This window comes from Opisthocomus hoazin, chromosome 7 (genome assembly GCF_030867145.1).
Source record: "Opisthocomus hoazin isolate bOpiHoa1 chromosome 7, bOpiHoa1.hap1, whole genome shotgun sequence".
Lineage (NCBI taxonomy): Eukaryota > Metazoa > Chordata > Aves > Opisthocomiformes > Opisthocomidae > Opisthocomus > Opisthocomus hoazin.
In genome coordinates, this window is record NC_134420.1 from 63,123,396 (window position 1) to 63,146,924 (window position 23,529).

Here is a 23,529-nt window from a genome sequence, read left to right on the forward strand (position 1 = left end):
GATATTGTTGGTTTCGCTTGTGCCTGTGAAGTCCCTCAGTTTCCAGATGTAGATCAAGATTTGACAGCTGGCCCAGCTGACATTGATTTCTTTTAACACTGGGATGGAGCTATCATCAGTCTTTCGGAAAGTGCAGTTGGTGGTTTAATGCATTTTTTAATGTTAAGACCAATGCGAGTTATATCAGTGCTTTATACTAGTGCTTTGGCACAGAACACTGAGTTACTCGGGTTCTGTACATCAAGGAGCGTTTTGCTGCAAACTAATGCTAATGGTAAGAGAATGGTCACTTCATAGATGTCAAGTGCTATAGTAAAGATGCCTATAGTAAAGATGCTTTTTAAGGGGAGCGTAGGGTAGTTACTGCTGTTTACATACGAGAGGGCTGTTAGAGTTCATATTCTTTGATAAACCAATTAACAGAAGGAAAAGTTTGCTTTGTTTCTATGCAGTAGTTTGTTGTTGGTCCATCATGCTCTTCTTTCTGCCTCTGCCTGAACCCAAACCCCCTCACAGCCTGACAGAAATGTTCGCTTACGCAGCTAGCCCTGCTTCAGTTTGTACTACATCCTTCTCCAGTGTTCGGCTGCGACATCAGAAGTCGATGTCCATGTCAGCCTCTGTGCACACGAAGATGATGTTGCCTCCAATAGACAATGGCGCAGATAACTTCAGGCCTATGTAAGAACCTGAAATCGTTGTGAAACTAACTTATACCCACTGCTTCTTAACTTTGTGCTGTGGAATTTTAGTCCTAGATTGTTCTAGTACATATTGCCCACAAGATGTGTGTTTCCTCATTTTTTTTAGTCTTATTTACATTTGTCTTGTGGTGTGTCAGGCTGTCTGTGACATAATCCTGCAATAATGAACCTTAATTTTTTTCCTAGTGTTAGGAGTATTGGACATGCCCTATTGTCAGAGTTTGTGGGAGACTTTAACTGTGTATCCTGAAGGACTTCACTACTTGTTCACTTGTAGAGAATTTTGTGTAGGATGCTTTCAAATTAGCAATATTTTCAAAGATGTGTATAGAGAATATGGAGGGAGAGACACTAAAGTTACCTATTGCTTCTCTTTCCTGGGAGGAAACTTTACTCATCTATTCTTTTATCAGTCTTCTCAGTGAAACATTGTATGCCTGGTTTATCTGGTCTTTTCCAGGATACTCCTGTTGCGTTTTTCTGCCTATGTAGATTTCTGTTTTGGCAGCCTTTTAATCCTAACTTCTTACAAGTTTTGATTCCATACAGTGCTGTAGTGATCTTGATATTTGCAACCCTGGCCTATATAAGAGTGTCTGCTTTTGCTTTACTGTAGAGCGTAGTGTTTTGTGTTTCCTGCAGAACCGTAGTGCTTCTGTGAAGTTGTTCTAGCGTTGTTTTTTGTTTTCTGCTCTAGCACTATTCCCGATCAAAGAACTCCTGTTGCTTCAACTCACAGCATTAGCAGTGCGACCACACCTGATCGTATTCGTTTCCCCAGAGGAACAGCTAGTCGGAGCACTTTCCATGGCCAGCTCAGAGAGCGACGTACTGCTACCTACAACGGACCGCCAGCCTCCCCCAGTCTGTCCCACGAAGCAACACCACTCTCACAGACTCGGACCAGGGGTTCCACTAATCTGTTTAGTAAACTAACTTCAAAACTAACAAGAAGGTAAGCCTTTTAAAATGGTAGTGCAACATTTCCTCTTTATCAGGTAGTAGACATACCTAGTAGTTTATTGCTTAGGTTGTTTTGTCCACATGCTCTGATTAATGGTTTAACAGTTTCTGCAACTTAAAACGCACTGGCTTATGAGGTTTTCGTAGTTCTTTTTGGTTACAGAAGCCATTTGTTTTTAGCAGTTGAATCAAATGGGATAAAAAGTGAGACAGCTGGGTCTGTGCTATTGCTTCAGTGCTCCTCATCCTCGTATCCGAGGCACAGATGCTGCAGAGCTGAAACATCTCAGTTTAGGTCAAAAGTTGCTCACTCTGATTGCATGGTCTGTCAGTAGATGGCATAAACTGGGATCCCAGTCTTGATATTTAACATAGCGATAGAAGCTGAGGTTGTGTTTCCCAGTCAGCTGATAATATTTCAAGAATAATCTTGCTGGCAGCACACGAATAGAAATGTCACAGGTGAAAGGGTAGGGCCAGGAGACAAAAGCTTCTTTTGGCAGTGGTGCTAGCATAGGTCATCTTAAAATAATGGTAGTACTGTGGTTTCAGCCTAGGCAGGAGTCTGGTCAGACCTTGAAAAACTCCTGTTTTGACCTTTAGTTCATGTGCAGATTCTAGATTTGGTGTGAAGGTGTGTTGGTCCAGCCAGAGCCTAGCTTAAGCAGGTATTGTTCATGCACTAACAGTTTTTATTCTAATTGGACTTCTAGTTTCAAATCTGTGTACGATTTTTTGAGTTAGTTCCTACAAACCCTAAAACTGAAAACCACCTGTATTTAAAACCTGTCGGTTACGTACTGCATACTTCAGACCACTCTGACATCCACAGCTTGTGTTTGCAGAAGTGGGGGTTTGTTTGTCTTTACCTTAAGAGGATCTCCATGCTTTTGTACCCTCCTCATCATGTGAGATTTTTTGGAATATATCATTCTGGTCTTGGCCTGCTTGCTTTTATTTTAGGTTTATATCACATCAGCACCAAGTCTTTTCCTTCCTGTCTGTTCTGTGACTGTACATGCCTCCCTCTCAGCATCCTCTTTGTAGTCTCCTATTCTTACAAAATAATGCTAAGCCAGATGTCAGTTTTTCACAACTGGCTGATTTCAATTTAGAGAGTGAATTTTCTGTGAAAAATAACAATGTGACAGCCTAGCCTTTGGTCAAAGTTTTACCCTGCTCAGCACTCTGCCATGTAACACTTCCCTGGATTTTGGGTTTTTTTTTTTTTCTCCTTCTTTTTCTGTTGAGAGAGAGATAAAAGATTAATTTGAATTTTTTTTTTTTTTTTTTTTTTAAGAATTAAGTCATCTGTTTTTTGTCAAGTGAAGTCTTAAAGACATCCTTTTGGCACATCTTTCTTTCTCTACTTTTGTTTGTAATATCCTTACTTAATTTTCCATCTGACGTTCCAAATGCGGACGCTCAAGCTGTGAACATGCAAGCTTTTCACTTGTGCTGCTGGAACATACTATGTAGCATTGTGTGTCACTCAGTTGTTTAGACAGCATTCAAAGTTCTGTCGTTACCTCCAAGTTTCAACTTCGGCAGTGCAGTGTGGTTTTCTTGAAGAAGTTTTCCCCCACTACTTTTGACAATAGTTTAAATTCCAGCTGGACTTGATTAAATAACTTGCAACACAATAGTTCTGTTACAGATGGTTAAGTTTGCACTTGGAGGACCTCTTACAGTCGGGGCTCTTGTACTAGGTGCTGTGCAAACTACTAAGGAGGTGAATAGTCCCATCAAAGGACGCAGTTATATTTCTTTTCTTTAGATAAATTTATGAAACCTTAAAACCTGTTAGTTTATTCTAGCATTCTCTACGGGAGATCAGAATCCTTTTGATTATGAACTTAATTATGTTCTGGTGTAGGCAATTGTTACAGCTTCTGCCACTAAATTAACTAAGTATTTAAGGCAGTTTTTGGCACAACATGGCTGACCTAATGTTGCGAAGGAAGGAAGAAATCTAACTCTGAAGATATTTGAGATCTAATTATAGTAGTTATTGATTTTTGCTTTCTATTTGAAATACATGAAGAAAATCCAAACATATTTTTATGTGACCTTGCAGATTAGGAGTTTTAAAGTGTTTTGACACCAGTAGGTATTTTAATTTGTAATAACAACTGGTGGCATATTTCCCAGGAAAATTAAGTTTGGAAGTAGCAATGCTAAGAGTTTGACTCTTCAGCCCCTAAATCATCTGCCTAATCTCAGAATGTATCAAAGTGTAATTTCGTTGTGCGTTTTAAATGAGGTCTTTTTGCATGTTTCACTCTAAATGGCTTTTTCAATTTATTTTGTGTAAAACTTCTTGTTAATTATTATTTTGGCTTAATTTCTTTTAGAAACATGTCATTCAGGTTTATCAAAAGGTAGGATTTATTTATATTTAAAAAAAAAAGTGGCTCCTGCAATTAACAACAGATTTGGCTTTCTAGCCTTGGTTTTCTGAAAACTAAACTTTCTGCTGAGAACTAAATACTTTCTTTCTTGAGAGGAAAGCGTAGAATAAATCCATTAACTCATGATGATACTTAAGAATCTGTGGCACCTGTATAACAAGATGCTAAGCATGCCTCATGAATTCTTCTTTCTTTGATAGAGTTGGTAGTACCAAAGTAATTCTGTTCTCTGTACTAATACACTTAGCATGTTTATGTTTGAAGAATGAGGTGTTTGATAACAATGATGAAAGTTTAAACAAAACATAAGATTATGAGCAAATAAAGGTAAGTGATGCTAATTTTACATTCTCTCTTTGTTGTATGGTATTCTATAAAAAACAAATCAGTTTGAAGTGTTGTTTGGAGTTGATACAGTAGAAAGACTGAACACAGTTATGAATCCAGCGGTTTTGTATGGAAGATTGAATGAAGATGCAGTGGCTGTGTATTTCTTTTAAAATGAGATGCATTAGCTGAAGTGCAAATAGAGCACTTCACTTATAAGCAAGAAGTATAACATCTATGCAAATTTGTTAACAAAAGGGAGACACTCAAAAGTCTGATTCACATTTCAAGTCCAAAGGATTGAATTTAGTTTTACAATTTGGGTATGAGTCAAGCTGATATGTATCTTGTTAGTCCATTATGACTCACAAAAGTTAGTAAACAGGTAAATTTTCCAGTAGAATTTTGTGATGCTCTGTTTAGTTATACCTTGGAGCTTCTTAAAGGGTAATACTTTCAGTTTCCACCTAGGGAGACAGGGCCAAAAACCAGACATCTGTTTTAACTTTCAGAAGGCAAGGCTATGTGCATGACTGTAAAGTGAAGTTTTCCAGACCGTTTCAAGGAAATACTTAGATTAGGGAGACCCGAGATACATAAATTGCAGCTTAAATTTGGGTTTATTATGTACAGTCTGAGTCTAAAGGTACTCCCATGGTTAAATGAGTAAATTCCATGCCACAGTAATAATAATCAGGGCTTTTCCAAACATGACTATGTTTAGAACTGGTGTTGGTTGTGTTGGCTGGCGTTGTCACAGCTGACTTGAGAAAAGGAACATGCACCAACTGTTTGTCAAGGAAAGAAACCATCCAGCACAGTATACAGATGAAACTGAGCAGCGGCAATAGTTTTACCCAGTGTGCATTGTGAGCTGTGGGGTGCATACCACTTGGTAAGAGGGAGCTTTGTAATCCTTGTAAAATAAAGGATTGTGATTTGTGCAACTTCCACAGCTGGATGCATATAAGGTTGTTACTCTGCTGCTCTGAAGAAAGGTGAAAAATTCTAATACGAGTACAGTTTTAAACTAGGGTGTTACTGTTAAAATTTGAGACTTTAAAAAGGTAATTTTTAAAAATAATTTTCTAAAATTTTCCTTTGACCTGAGGCCAGGAATCTTAGGCTATTGTGGAAATAGCTGCTGCAGCTTCTATGAATATGTCTTTTGAATAAGAGATCTGCAAAGTCTTGCACCACCTACACGGGACCAGACTGTGCTCTTTACATTCTGTTTAAGGGTGCATGGTGTCCCTCCATACCTGATCTGTATGGGAGGTACAAAACTAAACTGAAAATGTTGGGGGTTTTGGCAATTTCTTTGTGCTTTTTATGCTATGAATCTTACCTAAACTCGCTGTCTTTGATACTGAAAGAACTACTATCACCCAATAGCACGTATATATAGCACTCCAGCATCATTCTAGGGAGCTGAACAAAGCTAGATAATCAGTCATTCCTCTTTAAACTGATGATTTCTAATACTGTACTTGGTACACAGAGATATAAAATATAGATATATCTCTCTTGTACCATGCACTGTCTTTGCCAGTCTGCATATTGTGGAAGTCTGACTTCTCTTCTGACAGCAAAAATTGCTTTCTGTGTTCTGAATTTTATTGCAGCATCTTCTCTCCATTTCCATAAATTGGTCTTATTTTAGCACCTTGTATTTTTTTGCTGTTTCTTCCATATCTTTTTAGACTGTTTTTGTGTTTATTTGGATTTTTAACACAGACTATACAAAGATGTAAAGAACAGAAAACACAGCATAACTCAGGACAGATGTATGGAAGCACTCTTATTTTTGAAAGCCTTTCACAAACTTTATATCAAAAGCATAAAGGAGATAGTGTATAGGCATCGCATGACAAGTAAGAACATAACTTTTCTATATACTTGTTCCATTCTCAGGACCAAGGAATGTTTTGGTCCATAAAGTTAATTTATATAAAAATACAAGCAAAACCAGAAAATTTAGAACACAAACCATCGATTTGCGGTTCCTGCAGAAGTGAAGATTGTGTTAGCAGCGAGGAGGCCTCAGGGCTGCATCTGACTTGCAGACCCACCGAAACAATGCTGGCAGTACAGTAAGTGACTGTTCCCACAGCACCAGTGCTGGGCTGTGGAACTCAACCCTAACCTTGTCCTTCATGAAGGATGGAGTATCTGGAGAGACTGGCACGGCTCTCCAGAGTTTGCCATGACGGCTCATATTTGAGGGTGCGTGTCACCAAATGCAGTTCCCGCTGCTAACTGAATGGAACAGTGATGTGTGGAAAAGCTGAGCAAAGTAAGGATTTTCTGAGAGGCTTCTGTGAAAGAGAGTTTATTATTTCAAAGTGACAGGTATTTTGTAAATAATGACCTTTCTTAGATTTAGACTACAGTGGTTTAGAAACGGAACAATTTGGCTAAATTTCAGCTTAAAAAGGGTCTGAGAACATCAGTAGGGATTTTTCCTCCCAGACTTTTCTGGACAGATTCCAGTAACAGTAAGACTATTCATTGCTGGGTAGACTGGTTATGCGCCTGTTTTCTACAACCTTTGGCAAGCTTAAATCTTGAAGAGGTCATCTTTCGCTTGGTAGGAAGACAGTAAACCCTTTAAACTTCAAGTACTCTCAATTTTTCAGTTGAGCAGTATCTTCAGATTTGTTGAATGTTTTGCCCAGTAAAACAAGCCTTTCCCTTGTCATCTGAAAGGTGTGGATTTGTTCAGTTGGTACATGTGGTGGTTCGCTCTCTTCCCACCTACCCCCATCTCAGTCCTGTAGAGTTGTCGTAAAGGATGAGTTCATGGACTCTCTGCAGACCTTGTAAGTCTTTTTGCACCTTCTCCGATTTCCACCATAGTAAAGTAGCACGTGATCTTAATCTGCCTACTAAAATGATCATCAGTGCTATTGACATTTTCAGCTCTTAATGTGGGTTTCCGAAATCTGACATCAAGTACTGGTTGCAGTCAGGTCCTTGGGAGGTCGTGAGGTCTGCAGCCTCTGGGTGAGTTGCCCTCCTGTGTTACTGAGGGGAACAATTCTCTCCCTCTTTCTTTTTTAACAAAGTTGAATTTTAACAATTGTATATAAAACTGTGCTATGATGAAAATGATGACCATGAAAAACATGATTTGAAACTCTAGAAGTAGTTGAGGACTTGTCAGTTTTTTTCCTCTTATCTTCCTTGTCCTTTTTGCTTGGGCCAGCTTTGCATTAGTCGATGGAATCGTCTCCTAGCAGAGACCCCATCTGGCCGTGGGCTGGGCAGTACCTCGGAGCGCAGGGTTCTGATCGGATGCTGTTGTGATAAACAGTTCATAGCTGAGTGACTTAACCACTTTCTTAACTGAATTTCTGTTGTGATAGCAGCGTCAGTGCTGAGCAAGGACCAGGCTCCATAGCTGGGGCAGCGTGTGCGGCCACCGTGCTCCTCGCAGTGCCAACACAGCGTCCATTCCCCTGCGACAGGGACTGCACAGAGCCCTCTGACAAGCCTGTTTCCTCACTGCAACCCTCAAAAGGCAGGAAAGGAGGAAATTAAGCCTTGTAACACCCCACATACCCTGATACAAATACCAACGTGCGTCAAAGTATAAGCTTACTGTCTTACATTCCTGTCCCTAGGCACCTGTCAACCAAACTGTTTTAATAATCAGTTATTCAGTGAAGAAGCCGTGTACTAGCTTAGAGTATGCTTGATAAGAGCCTTATAAAAACAGCTTCCCTGTGAGCAGAATTAGCACTGACACATAGAACCATGGTACTGCAGTAAAGGGAAGGTAGAGGAAGGTGATTTTACCGCTTAATTCTGCTTGATACTGGGCTTTTAAAAAATGGTAGTGATCAGCAACATGCTTTAGTCAATGCAAGCAGGACAGAAAGCTTAAATTCACTCCGGTGTTCAAGATAGGTTGGTGTGGGAATGAATAGGATGGATTTACCACAGCTTGAGAAATCTTGGATTTCCCTCTAAATCTTTGCTAAAATGTGTATACCTCTTGTTCTTTTGCTTTGAGGTATTTAGCATTGTTTTAACACCTAATACCTCAGATCTCATGTGCATGCAAACGCATAGGGTGACCAGACTTGTCCATAAACAGTGTATTTTTTCAAATATGTATTATATTAAATATAAAACTTGAAAATATAATTAGCCTAAAAATAATTGGGAGTTATTTATGAGGTACTTACTGAATAATACAAAAACTTCAATATGGTTTGTAACTTTAGTTTAACATTTTCTGCTGCTAAAAGTTCAGCTTTATTCAATGAGTTCTACAACATTAATATAAAGAAACATACATTGTAAAAGTTAGTTATGGACTTTTAAAGAAACGTAGTTTATAGACTTCCATTTGGTTTGACATAATGTTATATTCTGAATTTGATCTAACCTACAAAGTTCTTTACATCTTTGTTGCTTTGTATCTTAACACACCTTTGGTATGCTTGCAATATCTTTTAGCAGCTACTCAGATTTGTATATTGTAGTGTAAGATTTGTCTTCTCTTTCCCACTTCCTTTTGCTTCTGCATTCTTTTCAATGAGGCTCCCGACTGAATATGAGAGGAACGGGAGATTTGAGGGCTCAAGGTGAGGGTAAAATTTTTGTTTAAAATGTTACTTAGGTGAGTTTGAACCTTTCTCCCCTTGATTATGTGGCATAGTGGCTTCAGGCAGCAGCTTTTGTTTCGTGTGAGGCTTTGAAACTAAACAAAGAAGCATTTCTGTCTGCAAAACAGCTGTTAAAGCACTGACTGATTTGGTTCTAAACTTTGATCTTTCCTGTTGCCTTTTCCCTTGTGTGGTTTTTTGCATTTTAGTCGTTACAGTTTGCTGTTGTCTTGTAGATGTGTAGCTAAGTGGTCTCTAGTGAGGCTGCAAATGTGTGGGATAACCACTGAAGGGTGAGAAGATGTTTCTCATCTCCAGAATCACAGATAGTTAAACAATATTTTTCATGTTATACTCTTCTTCCAAAATCTGCATATCAAAAAATGCTAGAAATGATCAAACTTGGGCTGGTTCTGCCAACTGTTTTCAAGTAGAAGAAGTTTTCAAAAATAAAATGAGCATTGAATAAAAGTCTGTGTTCCCGCTGCCCCCTAACAGCGTTATTAAATTAAAGCTTTAAAGTTAAGCAAAGTACTCAAATTGCTTGTTGATTTTTAGAACATCTAGCAAATCACATATTTGGATTTGACAGCATAATCCTATGGCTCTCTCAGTTACTGGAAGTCTTTCTAGTAGAATGTAAAATTATGAAATAGGTTATCTTTGAGAGAGCTTTTTATTTAGTTTTGACCTTGCTATCACTTTTTATTTTTTTCATAATTGCCCGCTTAATGGTGATAGAAGGAAAAGCATTGTGTAACCAGAAATTCCTTGCCAACTATTTTAAAGAGCAGCTTGACTTAATATTGTAAATTGAGCTTTGAAGTTCAACATGAGACCTAAACTGTGTGGTTTGGGGTCAGCTAGGTTAGGTATGTTCAGAAACTATTTAAGCATGACAGTCAGTATATTTAAGCGTCTTGTCCTGAGGACAAGTAAGTTTAAAGAGGCAACTGACAGTGTGCAAATATTCATAAAGCAAATCTGTCTTCCCCCCCCAGGTCCAAATATAATTCCTTATTCTTTAGCTGCATGACCACTGATTTTAATGGAAGTAGAAGAATCACTGCAAACTAGAAATTTCTGGAACGCTTCTTTTCTTTGTCCTGTATAACTTTATTTACCCTTACCAAAGGAAAAACTTTTTTTATTTAAAAAAAAAAAAGTTGCAGCTTCAATATTTTGTGCTCTTATCTCTTAAAACTGTCAGTAACAATAACACTCTTATTCCCTGTCTTTACTAATGATGTTGATGAGGTCTCTCTGCTGCATTTCAGCCTCAAAGGCACTTAGTTGCATAGCTTGTAGCCATGAAAGATTTCGTGTCCTTACCTGTATCAGTCGTTGGTGTTAAACGAATTACTGACCAGCTTAGACAAAGTGTTTCCTCCCTGTTAAAGGTAACCCCGGTAGCCTACAGTGTGGTGGGTCTCTAGTGACCATCTCAAAGGCCAGAGTGGCACCAAACCAGCCGGAGCAGGGCAGCACGCCTTGGCCCTGAGGCAGTGGGTAGGTGGATGGCCCCTGCAAGGTCCCCGGGTCCTGCTCGCAGTCAGCTGTGGTCCTGGAACTCCGCGGGCCCTCCTGGAGCTTGGTCTCCATCCTGGTGCACAGGAGGTGGTGTGGAGGAACCCCCATGGGCTCACCCCGGCTGTGTGTGAGTGGGTGCCTCCCATGGTCTGGCACTCCCACGACCTGGTCTCAGCGCCCTTTTGTCACTGCCCACGGCTATTTGAATGTTCCAGAAACTTCTAGCGCAGAGCTGGTGTTTCAGGTGTCCGCACGGCCCGAGAATAGGGCTTTGAGCAGAAGCTGACTAACAATCGAGTTGTAGGTGATGCATGTGGTTCTGCCTCTGCAAGGCCGATTCCCTCCCTAACTCCAGTGACTTCCAGTTGTGTCACCCGTCATACCGTACCTTCGTTTCAGCCCCAACAGCTAATGCTTTACCTTGACTGTGTGTTTGTACAGCAGCTGGGAACGCGGGGCGTTGCTCGCAGCCGGAGCCTCTAGATGCTGCTCTAATCCCGGTAGTGTGCGTTGAGTGTTCGTTTGCTTCACTAACATGAAATGTGGAGGAGGTAGCTGGCCCTGCTAACTGACGAATTCCTGTCTTTCAGCCGCAATGTAGCTGTGGATCAGAAGGACGAGAACAAGGAAGCCAAGCCTCGGTCTCTGCGTTTTACCTGGAGCATGAAAACCACCAGCTCCATGGATCCCAATGACATGATGAGGGAAATACGAAAGGTCCTGGATGCCAATAATTGTGACTATGAACAAAGAGAGCGTTTCTTGCTTTTCTGCGTCCATGGAGATGGGCATGCAGAAAACCTTGTACAGTGGGAGATGGAGGTGTGTAAACTGCCAAGACTGTCCCTGAATGGAGTTCGCTTTAAGCGGATATCGGGAACATCCATAGCTTTTAAAAACATTGCTTCCAAAATTGCCAATGAGTTAAAGCTGTAACAACAAAAATAGTTAAGTTGTAAATTAGTTAGCAATTTCAAGTGTTTTTGAGAATTCCGATGGAAATGTATAGAATAACATTTAGGCAATAACTTCTGCATCCTTCTGAATAGTGATATTAAAAAAAAAAAAAGCTGCTGAGCTGGGAGGGAGAGTTGGACTTTTTTATAAGTGCACTACAGCATTAAAGTTGCCTACTATGTAAAATATTACCCCTTCTGCTTTATTTCCATTGCTCCTAAGTCTTTGACAACAAATTGAAACACAGAATATATTCATTTAAATATGCCTCCGTTTGTGTGGACGTGTGAATGTACAGTATGTGTGTATAATATATAAAGTATTATATGTAAACAATTCATTTACAACATCGAGCTGTACCAGTACCTCTTTTTGGGCTAATTTTGGTGCTAAAAATTGAAATGGCCAAGGAGGAAACACTTGAGTTAATATTTAAAATAACTGAAGCGGTAACCAGTGAGTGCAGGTTTACAGTTCACTGCTGTGTTAAGAAAAAAAGAAGTGTGTGAAGGGTTTGGATTTACGGTTGTGAACATTATTAGTCCTGTTTTCTAAGTAGATCTCATGAGATTATTAAAAATTCACTTTTACTGAGTAAGTCTTGCATTGTATTTTGCCCACCTATTTATTATTTAAGTCTGAATCAAATTTTTTAAGTGTAGTTGATTAGTGCATTAAAATTTGGGTAAATGCTTCCATTCTTCTGCTTCTGCTAAACTACTAAAATCGTATCTTTGTCCTTTTGGCTTGTGAGTATTGTTTGCAGCTAAGAACACTCTTCTGTTGTTCCTCTGCGGAATGAGGCAGTCTAAAAGGATGTGCTAAATGCTGACTAGTGACTTTTTCTTTCAGACCAAGTTCTCCATGTTAGACTAGGTCAGACTGATACAAGCACAAAAAGACTCTCGGATAACGACCGTATTTTGACGCGAGTCAGTGCCGTTGTGAGGTAGTGCTGCACGTGCCGCAATACCGTCCTTTGCGTTCTGGGCACGCACAGTATTGAAGCCCCAAAGTGGGAGTCAGGTTGGCTGCTGATCTCCTCTGTTGTAATGTTCAGCTTGCTAAACTACAGCCGTAGGCAGTAGCGGTGATAACTTTTCCTTGCAGCTCTCTTCCAGCGTGCTTCCGCTTGGCTCTGGCTGTGTTGCTTCTGGTGGCTTTATGCCAGCTGTGTGTCTGGCTTCTGCTGTGCAGGGCATCCACGGTTGCTCTTGGATGTGCAGTGTGGAAACCCATCCTTGGTGAACTCCAGTGGCCAGCTAGCTTTCTGGAGAATGCGAAGCTGCTCCGGGATGGTCCCCACTTCTTAACCACCACTGTGGTGAGCCTGGATTTGATTTTGCAAACTAGAATGAAGAGATTTCTTCATGTGTTGTTTCCTACTGATACTCAGTTTATTTCGTCGAGGACTTCTGTAGATAATACCCTGCATTCTACTTGACTTTTTGTATTAATGTTTTATGGTTATATTTCAGTGAAGCACTTAAGCATGTACTTAACATGTGCTTTAAACTGGAGCCTAAATTTGCATTTAAAATTTGCAGTGAGCTAATAGTTATTCCTAGTACACAGTTCAGATTTGACCCAAGGTGAAAATACAAAATCCATAATATTTTGCAAGTTAGTTCTTGTGATCTGTAGTCTGTGATGGCAGCAGACTTCCCCTCTCTTTCCCTAAGCGTTGATATTGATTATGCTAGTTTAAAGGGTAATCATAGTTGTTAAATGTAGTAAATATTCCTGAATTTGCATTTTATTCTCTGTATATTCTGTACCATGGCTTGAGAACTCCAGGTGCTGCCGGAGTTCAGTTGGCTTTCAGTGCTCTGCCCGTGCCTGTGCTGCTCAGTATGGTTTTTTCCATGAAAACTCTATTTTGTAATAGCAATAAGACGTTTCAGGGCAGTCATTGTACTTTCTCAGGTGAATGGTCACCTATCCTTTCAATTCCTACGTTTTAAGCACTCCTCCAAATGTATTTTTTTTTTCACCCAGCAGCGCACTTTGTTGTCTGAACTGAAAAAGTGTTCTGATAAACGATGTAAATCTGTATTCGATGGAAGTTCCAAAGCTTTCATATTAAATGTTTTCTGAAATACTCTCTTCCTACTTCACCTGTTAAGTATGTAATTGTTTCTAAAAAGTGCACCAGTATCATACCTTGGATATTTAAAGTTTGTACTGAAGTATTTTTCTTGAAGTGTTCTCAGAAGGTTTTCACAGTAAATTTGTATTCGAGGTATTAAAAAAAAAAACACTTCTTATGATCAGAACCAGATTTTTAACAGCCTTCTTCCCAAATGCCTTGTAAAATCATCAGGTTGCAAGAATATACTCCTGTTTCTTTAGCATCCTGACGCTCACTGTTCAAGCTTCTAGGATTTGCCTGGAAAACTGCTTCCTCCAGATCTCCAGACCGAAGACGAACTTCTTCCCGAACACAGACCTTGTACTTGTTCGTGTTCCTTGGGCATCAGCGTACGTTTATCAGCACTGCTGCTGATACGGCTCTGCAGAACTACGGCTGGGTTGTCTCTCCTTAAGGGACGAGCTTTAAAAATAATCGGAGGTCAGCGTGTGGCGAGAATGTGGCAGCAGGCCTAGGCCTTCTGAGATGTGTGTCTAGCAGCCGGCCGGTGGTTTTATGTAAGGGCATGACTGGTGTCCTGGAATGCGTGGTCCGAGTGGTGTGTTGGCAGGTGTTTGTAATGGGCTTGTGACTGCAGGTTTGCGTCGCTAAAACTCACATCATGCAGTGCTGAAGAGGTCTCTTGCTTGCTGGGTCCGACAGAGAAAAATGTCGTCAGAGTTTGGGTTAGGGGGGAGGGTGTTGACTGCCTTAAATGAAAGTTTTGAGAGATGCGTACATTAAAAAAGAAAATCTGAACGTGGAGCAGGAACAAATACAGAATGATTGGGGTTGGAAGGGACCGCTGTGGGTCATCTAGTCCAACCCCTCTGCCAAAGCAGGGTCACCCAGAGCAGGCTGCACAGGACCTCGTCCAGGTGGGTTTTGAATATCTCCAGAGAAGGAGACTCCACAACCTCCATGGGCAGCCTGTTCCATGGCTTCCTCAGAGTGAAGAAGTTCTTCCTCATGTTCAGACGGAACTTCCTCTGCTTCAGTTTGTGCCCGTTGCCTCTTGTCCTGTTGGTTGAACGTGGTTTAAATGCGTTCAGTTAAAATTTCTCCTGCAAACCTTTCCTGTAGTTAGGCTTTCTAAAACACTTCAGTCTGTCTCCCTGTCATGAATTAGACATAAGACAAGGTCGAAGGACCTAGACCGTGTTGAGAAGAAGTAGGGAGAGGTGGGTTAGAGAACCAGCTAGTTCTGCTGGTCTGAGTGTTTTGCATACTACGTTTATTAAAACTGCAGCATCTGGTCCAGTCTTTGTGGGTTCAAAGATTTTTAGTTCAGATTTGAGCAGGGTTCAGCTTTCTCTTGTACATCAGTGAAATTTCAAGTTCAAATATAGTGAGATGCTGTATCCCGGACTTTTTTAATTACAGCACTTTTTGTCAAGATAGATTATTAAAAAAAAATTTGAAATTAGTATGCACGTGTTTGTGTTAAAGAACTGAAGTCAGAGGTTCAGGAGTCGTTCTAGTCATATAGGAGGGTTGCAGCAGATCTGGACTTTAAACAGAGATCTCTCCAATCCAGTAAAAAGCTCGGATATACATGGGCCGATTGGGATAATGTGTAGAGGCTTTTAATCAGTCCTTCCCACAGCTGCTGTGCCGTACACCGTGCTGTGGACTGCAGTTTCATTAGGACTGTGGCCAGCCTGGAGAATCTGCTAAGCCCTGGCCTGGGGCAGTGGGATGTACGTGGCCGCGTTGAGTTCAGACGCACTTGGCCATGCTGTTTCAGTTCCTGGGGAGCTTGGGTGCCTCGCTGGGGGTGGGCAGAGGCCGCCCACGAGCTGCAGTCATTCTCCATGGTTCAGGGTGGGCTGGAGGGGGGTTCCCTGCTGCGCAGTCTGTGGTCAGCGATCCAGGACCAGGTCTTGTCTCGGTAACCCAAAGAGCGAGGTATTTAGAGAATCTCAGTAGTAGGTGCTATTTCTGCTATTTGGGGGGGGATCATACTAACTCAAAATTTTTGTTTTCTAATTCACGGTGCAGATGTTTAGGAAATATTAAATATAGTTTTAGAAAGCCGATCCCAGTGTAGATTAACATTTAATTTTAAACATGTAGATTTGCAATTTCCTGTACTTCTGACTGTCAGTACAATCTCATTTCTGTAAATTTGTGTAGAAAAGCCCTGGAGCTTTCCCGTAAAGATAGGGTCACGTTACTGCAAATCACTGGCGCTGCCAGTGAAAGCCTTGATCTGACGTTCTGAGTAAGTCTGGTTGTGAAAATTCCACCTCTGGAGTTTTTACCTCCAGTGGCAGTGAATTGTTTCATGGATTTCACCACTGACCATGACTCCATCACTACAGAGGAGAAACTGTTACCCAGCAGGAAGGGCCTCAGCTTTGGAGAAAAGCTCAGCCTAGTGCAATTAGTAAGAATTTTTTAAAAGTTACACTTCTCCATAGCAAAAGCCTGTCAGTGTCCTGTGCTCCAGCGGCAGCGAATGCGTGGATAAATCCAAGAAAAACAAGACAGATACAGTAATTGTTCTCTGTGTGTGTGTGCTCCTTGCTTCTGACAAACTGAAGAGCAGAAAAAAGCTAACCCATGAACTTCAGTTGGGTGACTCGGTGGTTTTCATGTTTCTGCGTCTGCTGGTCTCTTCTTCATGTGCTACCAAGTACTGCCTCCCAGCAAAGGGGCTGGGTAAACCGAGAGCACAACCATGGAGAAGCAGTCGTTTCACCCAGCGCTTCTGAAGTCGAAACTATAGTATTTGAAAGACCCTGAAGTGGTCTTTTTTAGCTTTCTAAGAATGGTTTAAGCTTTGGGACAAACAGTGGGCTCTTGTTCCAGCAGTAACTGGAAGCAGAAGCTGTGTCAATCCGGTGAGTATCTGTGCACAGGAGCTGTGTTCAGGGCATTGAGTGCCGGTTGTGGGGAGTTGATCTTCGCCTACAAGTGCCGTTAACACCTGGCAGTGGTTGTGACTTAGCAGGTAAGATATTTATTGCAGGAATAAAAGTGCTTTCGTTCGGTTCTTGCTTGTGTATGTTGAGCACTTGGAACTGTGCCTTCGGAGACGGGGATGTAAAATGCCTGCAGAGTGGCCATGGTTATGGTTGCTGTAGGAACCACAGCATTGAATTTCAAGACATAGAAATGTTGCAGTTCTCATCCTGTTAATACCCTTATGTTATCATTTAGTAATATCCGTATGAAATTCAGGGCATACAAACAAAATATTCCTACAGTTCATGTTTCCTTGTAGTTGCCGATCACACTGAATGTGTTAGGTGAATAAAAGCAGATATTCGAATATCTCACCATGAAAATAATTCTGTTAAAGCATATAGGGATGCCAAATCAGAAAGTGGAACACTGCTGGTGTTACGGTCGCGATCATTTGCCTGTCTGTCCCAAGACCGCAGCGCAGTATGAGCGCTGTAACCAACTCCAAAGTCTTTCCAAGCACAGAATTATTTCCCCCGGCTTACGTGAAATGAATCGCTTTCACACACGTTCCCACGTAGATGGGAAAAACACTGGCCCGGTGGGAGCTCGGGGACACTGGACCGCCTGCGGTTTAGTTGTCTGGTGTCTGCGGGAGCAAAGGGTGGCGGGGTGCGGCGCCCGCCGAAAAGCCGGAGGCTGCCCGGCAGGGTCGGGCGGTGGGCGGATGAATGGACAGATGGACGGACGGATGGACAGACCCTTCTGGAAGGCTGGGCAAGGTGCTGAGGGCTGCTGCAGCGTCTGCCGTGGCCAGGGGATGGCTCCCAGGCGCAGAGGCAGGGCTCCTGTCGATGCTGGCCCGGAGCGCTCCAGAGGAGCCCCCAGGGTGGCACGGGGTGTTGGTGTCACCACCCGCTTGGGCAGCTGCCACTCGTTGTTAGAAGCACTGGGGGGGAAAACGCACCACAAGATATGGAGGGAAGTTGCGTGTTTTTCAGGTTGAAAAATCCCCGAATGCTACGTGCAACTTCCCGTCGGGTTGTATTGCTGTCGGAGCCGAGGTGTAGCTACGTGGTCTTTAGCTTTGCCACGGAAAACCTTGCTCCGTCTCCTTTCCTGGAGTATCACCTTGTCGGGCAGCAGGCTTTTCTGCTGAGAAGGGTAAAAGGAGCATTGGATGTTGAAATTGATTTCCAGCTTTTTGAAGAGTAAGAATCTTTGTTTTCCTGCTTGGAAATTTAATTACTGAAGCGATTTGGCTGTTCATCGTTTAGCAATCAGTCTAATCAAGGCTGTAAATCGCAGCCAGTCTTTTCTAAAATAATCTGGGATCACTTGCCATTTATTTTTTCACTGTATTAAGTAATTTGAAAGCTTTATGCCTGGCTTTTTCCATGCCTGCAGTCTGTTTCAATCTTCAAACAAATCTTGTCGCTTGTGCTTCAAGTGAAACTTCCTTATTTGCTCAGGATTTTGTTCAAATCGCATATTTTGCTACAGCTTTCACTTTTATTGTAATCCAGGCAAGTCAGCAAAGACTGGTACTAATATTTATCACTGGGATGTTTGGATTCAGCGGGTGGGAATGGAGAAGCTGTTTATTTCGGTCGATCTCAGGCTCCTACGTGTTCTTTCTATGGAGGAGCCCCGTGCCTCGTCCCCTCGTCCCCGCAGTCGCAGAGCCCATCGGTGGCCGCCGAGCCCTTTTCTGCGCCCCCAAGGCGATGCCCTCAGGTGTCGGGTGCAGCTGGACTCGCGGCGCTGCAGGGCTCATCGCTGCAAGTCGTGGCTGCGCAGTGGGAGCAAAGAAAGCAGAATTCTGCTGTCAGGAAGTTCTGTTCCTCATCACCAGCCTGGGAGCAGCCACCAGAGAGAATCTGTTGGGTCAGATATTTTAGTGGTTTTATCTAACTGACCCCTTTATGAACTCCTCTGTCCCTGGCATCTAAAACTTGTTGCTGTCTCCGTATCTCCAGAGATGGGCCTTGGCTGAACCCTTCTGGCTGAACACTTCTTCGAGCTAAGGTCTCGATTGAAGGGACAGTCCTTTCTGAGGTCTTCTGCGGTGTCAGAGCTCCATGAATCTCTCCAGACCAAGTCCGTAAGCGCACTTCTACCTGGGGGAAGATTTACAAGTGCTGGAGGGCACCCTGAAGCATCTCGGCGCTGGTCTGTGGTACAGAGCATGGCAAAAGCAAAGGGATCTCCTGGCTGTTCAGTTGCTGAAGTGATTCGTCAGACCTGGGGGACAGTTTAGCTCAAGTAAGCACAAGGCTGTAGCGAATGGTTGAATTTGGAGCAGTCCGTAAGTACCATGAGGAGGAAGGCAAGTCACCTCTTCCAGATGACTTCAGTTCATCGGTGCTTTCCAGACTTCTCGTTAGGTCGTCAGACACCTCACCAGGATGCATACTTAATTAGGTGCATTCTGTAATGCGTGCAGGGCCTGCGCAGCGGTGGGCAATGTGCACGGTGACAAAATGCCCCAGCGAGGAGCTGCGTGGGCTCTGTGCTCTGATGAAACGAGCAGGAGTGTCCTCTTCTTGTGGGTCTCTAGGGAGCAGCCTGCTCTTCACTGCAAGGCCTCCACGAGCAGGAGGGCAAGCTCGTCCTGGTCGTGTTGCTGTAGGGAACCGTGTCCATTTTTCTCCCTGCTGGCCCTTTGGCTTTGCTTAGGAGAGGCACTAAAAGGAGTGTGGCAAGATGTAAAGGGAAGGGTGGCGGGAGCTTTACCGGGGGCAAAAGAGCAGCTTGGTGAGCACCACCTCAAGGGGCCCTGGGTTCGGATGGGTTTGTGTTTGGGGTGCAGCTGTACCATTTCCCGTACATCTTGCACCACTAATTTCTGGTGCAGACAGCTCGTAGGGTGCTGCTGCAGCTCGCAGGGGCTGCGCGGAGAGGCCCGTTCCTCCTCTAAGCTCTGCTTCGGGGCACTTGCAGGGACGCCCATCTCCCGTCCGCCCGGCAACCCTGGTTGAAGCTGGCTTGCAGGGTCGGCAGCTACAGGGAGGACAGATTGCGCAGGCGCTCACACACGGCGCGTGGCTACGTCAGGCTTGGTTCTCCAGGAAACCGGCCTGAGAACCGTGACAGTTCAGAGCAGGGACCAGATCTGCCGAGCAAGAGGCAGCTGTCCTGAAAAGGTCACTTTTCAGGTCAGAGCGGCGCTCGGGGTGAATCCTGGTGGAGTAGGGGTGGGTTCTGCTGTGCGCAAAAGGGAGCCAGCTCTACTTTGTGCACCTGATATCTTGGGTAACTTCAAATACCGACGACTGTTCTCCAGTTTTCTCTCTATGGGTGACATTATTAGCTTGGTCTGCCAGGGTGAGCGTTGCATGATGTAAGACAGTTTGGGGTTTTTCCCCCCCCCCCGACTCTTTTGCATCTGGCTAGTTCTGCTGAATCACAGAATCACAGAATAGTAGGGGTTGGAAGGGACCTCTGTGGGTCATCTAATCCAACCCTCCTGCCGAAGCAGGGTCACCTACAGCAGGCTGCACAGGACCTTGTCCAGGCGGGTCTTGAATATCTCCAGAGAAGGAGACTCCACAACCTCCCTGGGCAGCCTGTTCCAATGCTCCATCACCCTCAGAGGGAAGAAGTTCTTCCTCATGTTCAGACGAACTTCCTGTGCCTCAGTTTGTGCCCATTGCCCCTTGTCCTGTCACTGGGCACCACTGAAAAGAGCTTGGCCCCATCCTCCTGACACCCACCCTTGAGATATTTGAAGAAGCAGGGAAATGTGGAAGCACCTTTCCAAAGCAGTAAAAATAAAGGCAGTGGCAGAAGCATTTGTCAAGGATGAAAATAAAGCAGAGGGATGAGAGCCAAGGTTTATGGGGATACACGCTGTTTATTTAACCAGCATCCAGCATCTCTCATTAACTCCCTGTTACCTCTACCTTACCCTCCCCTTCTGTCCTACAACAACATCCGAGAATGAAGAATGTTTCATTCTCGCCTTGTTTTGTCACTCAGATGATGCCTTTTGCCAGTTTCTTCCTTGGAAGCACAGCACTCAGCATTTCACTGCAAAGCTGCGTTTCATTGATTTAGCAGCTGAGTTCAGGGAAGGCAGGGGATGAAAACAAGTCCTAAATTTGGACTGAACCAAAGATAGACATGCTGCTAAATGGAAGACCAAAAACCTGGAAGGAAAGTTCTGGATCAGCATGGCATTGCATTGAAATTAGTGGTTGTGCTGCTGCTGTTACACTCCCTGCAGTAACTTGCTGTTTTATCTTCGTTTATGACACGTGCAAGTGTCCTGCCTGGGGACATGTGGAGCGTGGTGGCAGTGACCTCTTCTGTCGCATCAGCTGGTTGCAGAGAAATAGTGGGTTTTGCTGTGAAGTTCACCGGTGACAGAGTAACCCTAGGGCATTGTAGAGGCTGGAGGCCAATTTCCAATCTCTGAAAGGATCTGATCCCCCCACTCTCCCCACCCAAGGGCTGTGTGGGACACTGTGCTAGGGCTCTCCTTTCTCCTGCCAGCAGTGCTCAACCTTTGCAGCTTATTAGAGCAAAGACTGTATGCCTGGAGACAGAAAATGGTAATTTCTTGCCCTTACTTAGCAAGTCTAAGCTATGCGGGCCTGCTCCAACCCGAGCTCTGGAGAGATCCGCTTCTACACGGCTTAAACCTGCAGAAGCCCCGTGGCCTGAGAGGTGGGAGACCCTGAAAGTTTGAAAGTGAGATGAGAAGTAAGGAAGGAGGGGGCTGCTGGTCCACCTCTGTTACGAGTCCAGTGTTGTTTTTTCCAACAGCTCAAACCTTTTTACCAACATCTGCTCAGATTTGTGTGTACTTTTGGTATCACATCCAAATCTTTATTGAACCCTTTGCTGGGGCTGGGATACCTGAAGCCATGTCTTCTGCCCAGCCCCAGCACCATGCAGCCTGCCGGGGGAAAAATCCAGAAGCTCCCACTTTTCTGTGTCCACAGCAATGTCTTGGAAACAACACTGTCAGTCAGCCTTTTCAAACTAAATTACTGCAGGAGACAGGTCTGAAGATTACAGCAAACTGAGCATGAAGAGTCAGCACTCATTGCTGTAACTTGCCCTTTCTGTAATTACCATGTGGACAAATATATGGCTGAAGACATCTCCAAACATGGGTCACGCTGGCTGGGACCTCTTGTGCAATATTGGCCACGTCAAACTGGCTGTGCTAGAGGAGGATTTTCTGGACGCCTTTCTCAGCCTCTGCTCTGACACCCACCACAGGCGCAGAGCACCCTCCAGCCTGGCTTCTGCTGCAGGGCGAAGGGCCGAGGCACGGGCAGCCTCCCCAGCAAAGACGCTCTTTGTGCAGCTTAGGAGGACCTCCACCAGCTCTCTGGCACCCTGCTGAACAGCTTGTGCCTGCTCAGAAATCAGCGTATGCGCAAAGAGGATGCGGGCACCAGCAGATCTGAGCTCCCAGGCCAGTGCACCAAGCTCTCTGTGCTGGTGTGGTGGTGCACAATTTGCTGTTGAGCCTAAAGGGCGCGTAGCCTCCTTTCCCTGTGCTTCTGCAGCAGACAGCGAAGGAAACGAGGTGTTAAACCCAGCAGGAACTAGAACGGAGCCCTGCTCAGCCTTGATGCCATCGAAGGCAAAAAGGCCTGCCAGCAATCCCACTCACCAGCTGCCGTGTGGAAAATCCGGGAGCGGGCAGAGATTCAGGAAAAGGTACTAAAATCTGTTGTCGTGGGTGATGGGGTCCCTAACTAGGCCATCTGAAGCAGCAGACTGAGCAGAAGTGGAGCCCAGTCCAGGAGAGAGGCTGGAGTGAGCTGATGTCTGCTTCTGTTTTCAAGTAGGTAGAACAGACCGATGGATTTGAAAACAACGTAGCAGGAGTTCCCTCAGCACGCTTCTCCCGGGCACGGCTGGAGGATCGGGTCAGTTTTTTAGGACAGCAACTTGTTGCTCCTCCTCCCTGTCGTGTGCTTACAACAGGGTCCCCTCAAGCTGCACCCCTGTGGGGCAGTCCCCGTACAACCGACGCAGGGTCACCAGTGCTGCCTGCCCACAGCGAGGGTCCGGTGTGGGGGAGCACCCATGAGAAATAAGATCACCCACTGACACATCCCTCTCCAGTTACGGCTTTCCATAGATGAGCACCCCGCTCTGCTGCCATCTTACCCCACCGCGCAGCAGCCGTGGGTGCCAGGGGTGGGTGCCACCCCAGGACGGGGGTGGGCTGGAGGGTGAAGGACAAGCCGCTGCATAACCGTAGCCAAAAGCCTCTTCCTATCTCGGCTGGTTTCATTTCTCTTTTCTGGCCCAAATCCAGGCTGGGTTGGGGCCAGGACACTTCCTAGCCCCGGTTTCTTGTCTAGTTGCTAGACCTACTTCTCCTTTGGCTGGCTGGGTGCTCCTCGGAAGGACCTTCTGCGCGGGCCGGGCTGGCCCCTGTGCGAAAGAGGAAGCGAAGGTCCTGGCCTCGCACACGGGGAGCGGTGCAGCTTGTGCAAGTGTCTGTCACAAGGCGGGAAGAGTAGGAGGCAGGCTTTCCCAAGTCTCAAGTTAGATCTCTTCCTGGCCGCCGCAAGGAGTGTGGGTAGGCTGATGTGTAGGACAACAAAAGCTCTCTGATGGTAGACGTAAGCGGAGCAGTTTGAGAGGGTCCCAAATTTTTTTCTCAGCAAAGTAAAGCGATGATTTTACATAGTCTTGTGAGAACTTCGCTGAAATTTTCTCTCCTGGAGAAGGGAAGGGGAGGTTCACAGCATCCAAGGGCGCTGTCAGGAGGACCTTCAACCTTGTATTACGGTCATATGGCTCAGCAAAGAACTCTGAGGAGGCACAATTCATCAGCCCCGTGGTTATTTGTCCTGCGCACAGGCTGCTGCTGTCCTTTTTGTAAATCATAAATATTCACAGTCAGCTTGGGCAGATGGTTGGCCAGTCATATCTCTGGGGAGCCTAGAAGGTCTCTCAAATCCTCACCGTAAGGAGCTGACATCTGCTTGAAGCGATGCTGAAAA

The 23,529-nt window shown here is 44.3% G+C and overlaps 1 protein-coding gene across 12 annotated transcripts in view; it reads left to right on the forward strand.

Moving 5' to 3' along the window:
- The window catches only part of MARK3 (microtubule affinity regulating kinase 3), a 66,305-nt gene extending 52,685 nt beyond the window's left edge, over positions 1 to 13,620 (forward strand). For 2 of the 12 annotated variants that reach the window (XM_075426618.1, XM_075426621.1), the window contains 5 exons: positions 517 to 681; positions 1,402 to 1,659; positions 4,022 to 4,048; positions 8,956 to 9,000; positions 11,142 to 13,620. In XM_075426618.1, coding sequence (XP_075282733.1) covers positions 517 to 681; positions 1,402 to 1,659; positions 4,022 to 4,048; positions 8,956 to 9,000; positions 11,142 to 11,487 — 841 coding nt within the window. In that variant the 3' untranslated portion in view covers positions 11,488 to 13,620. The remainder of the gene's footprint in view (positions 1 to 516; positions 682 to 1,401; positions 1,660 to 4,021; positions 4,049 to 8,955; positions 9,001 to 11,141) is intronic. The other 10 variants (XM_075426625.1, XM_075426623.1, XM_075426622.1 and 7 more) reach the window with 10 other exon arrangements.
- Positions 13,621 to 23,529: the final 9,909 nt, after the last annotated feature.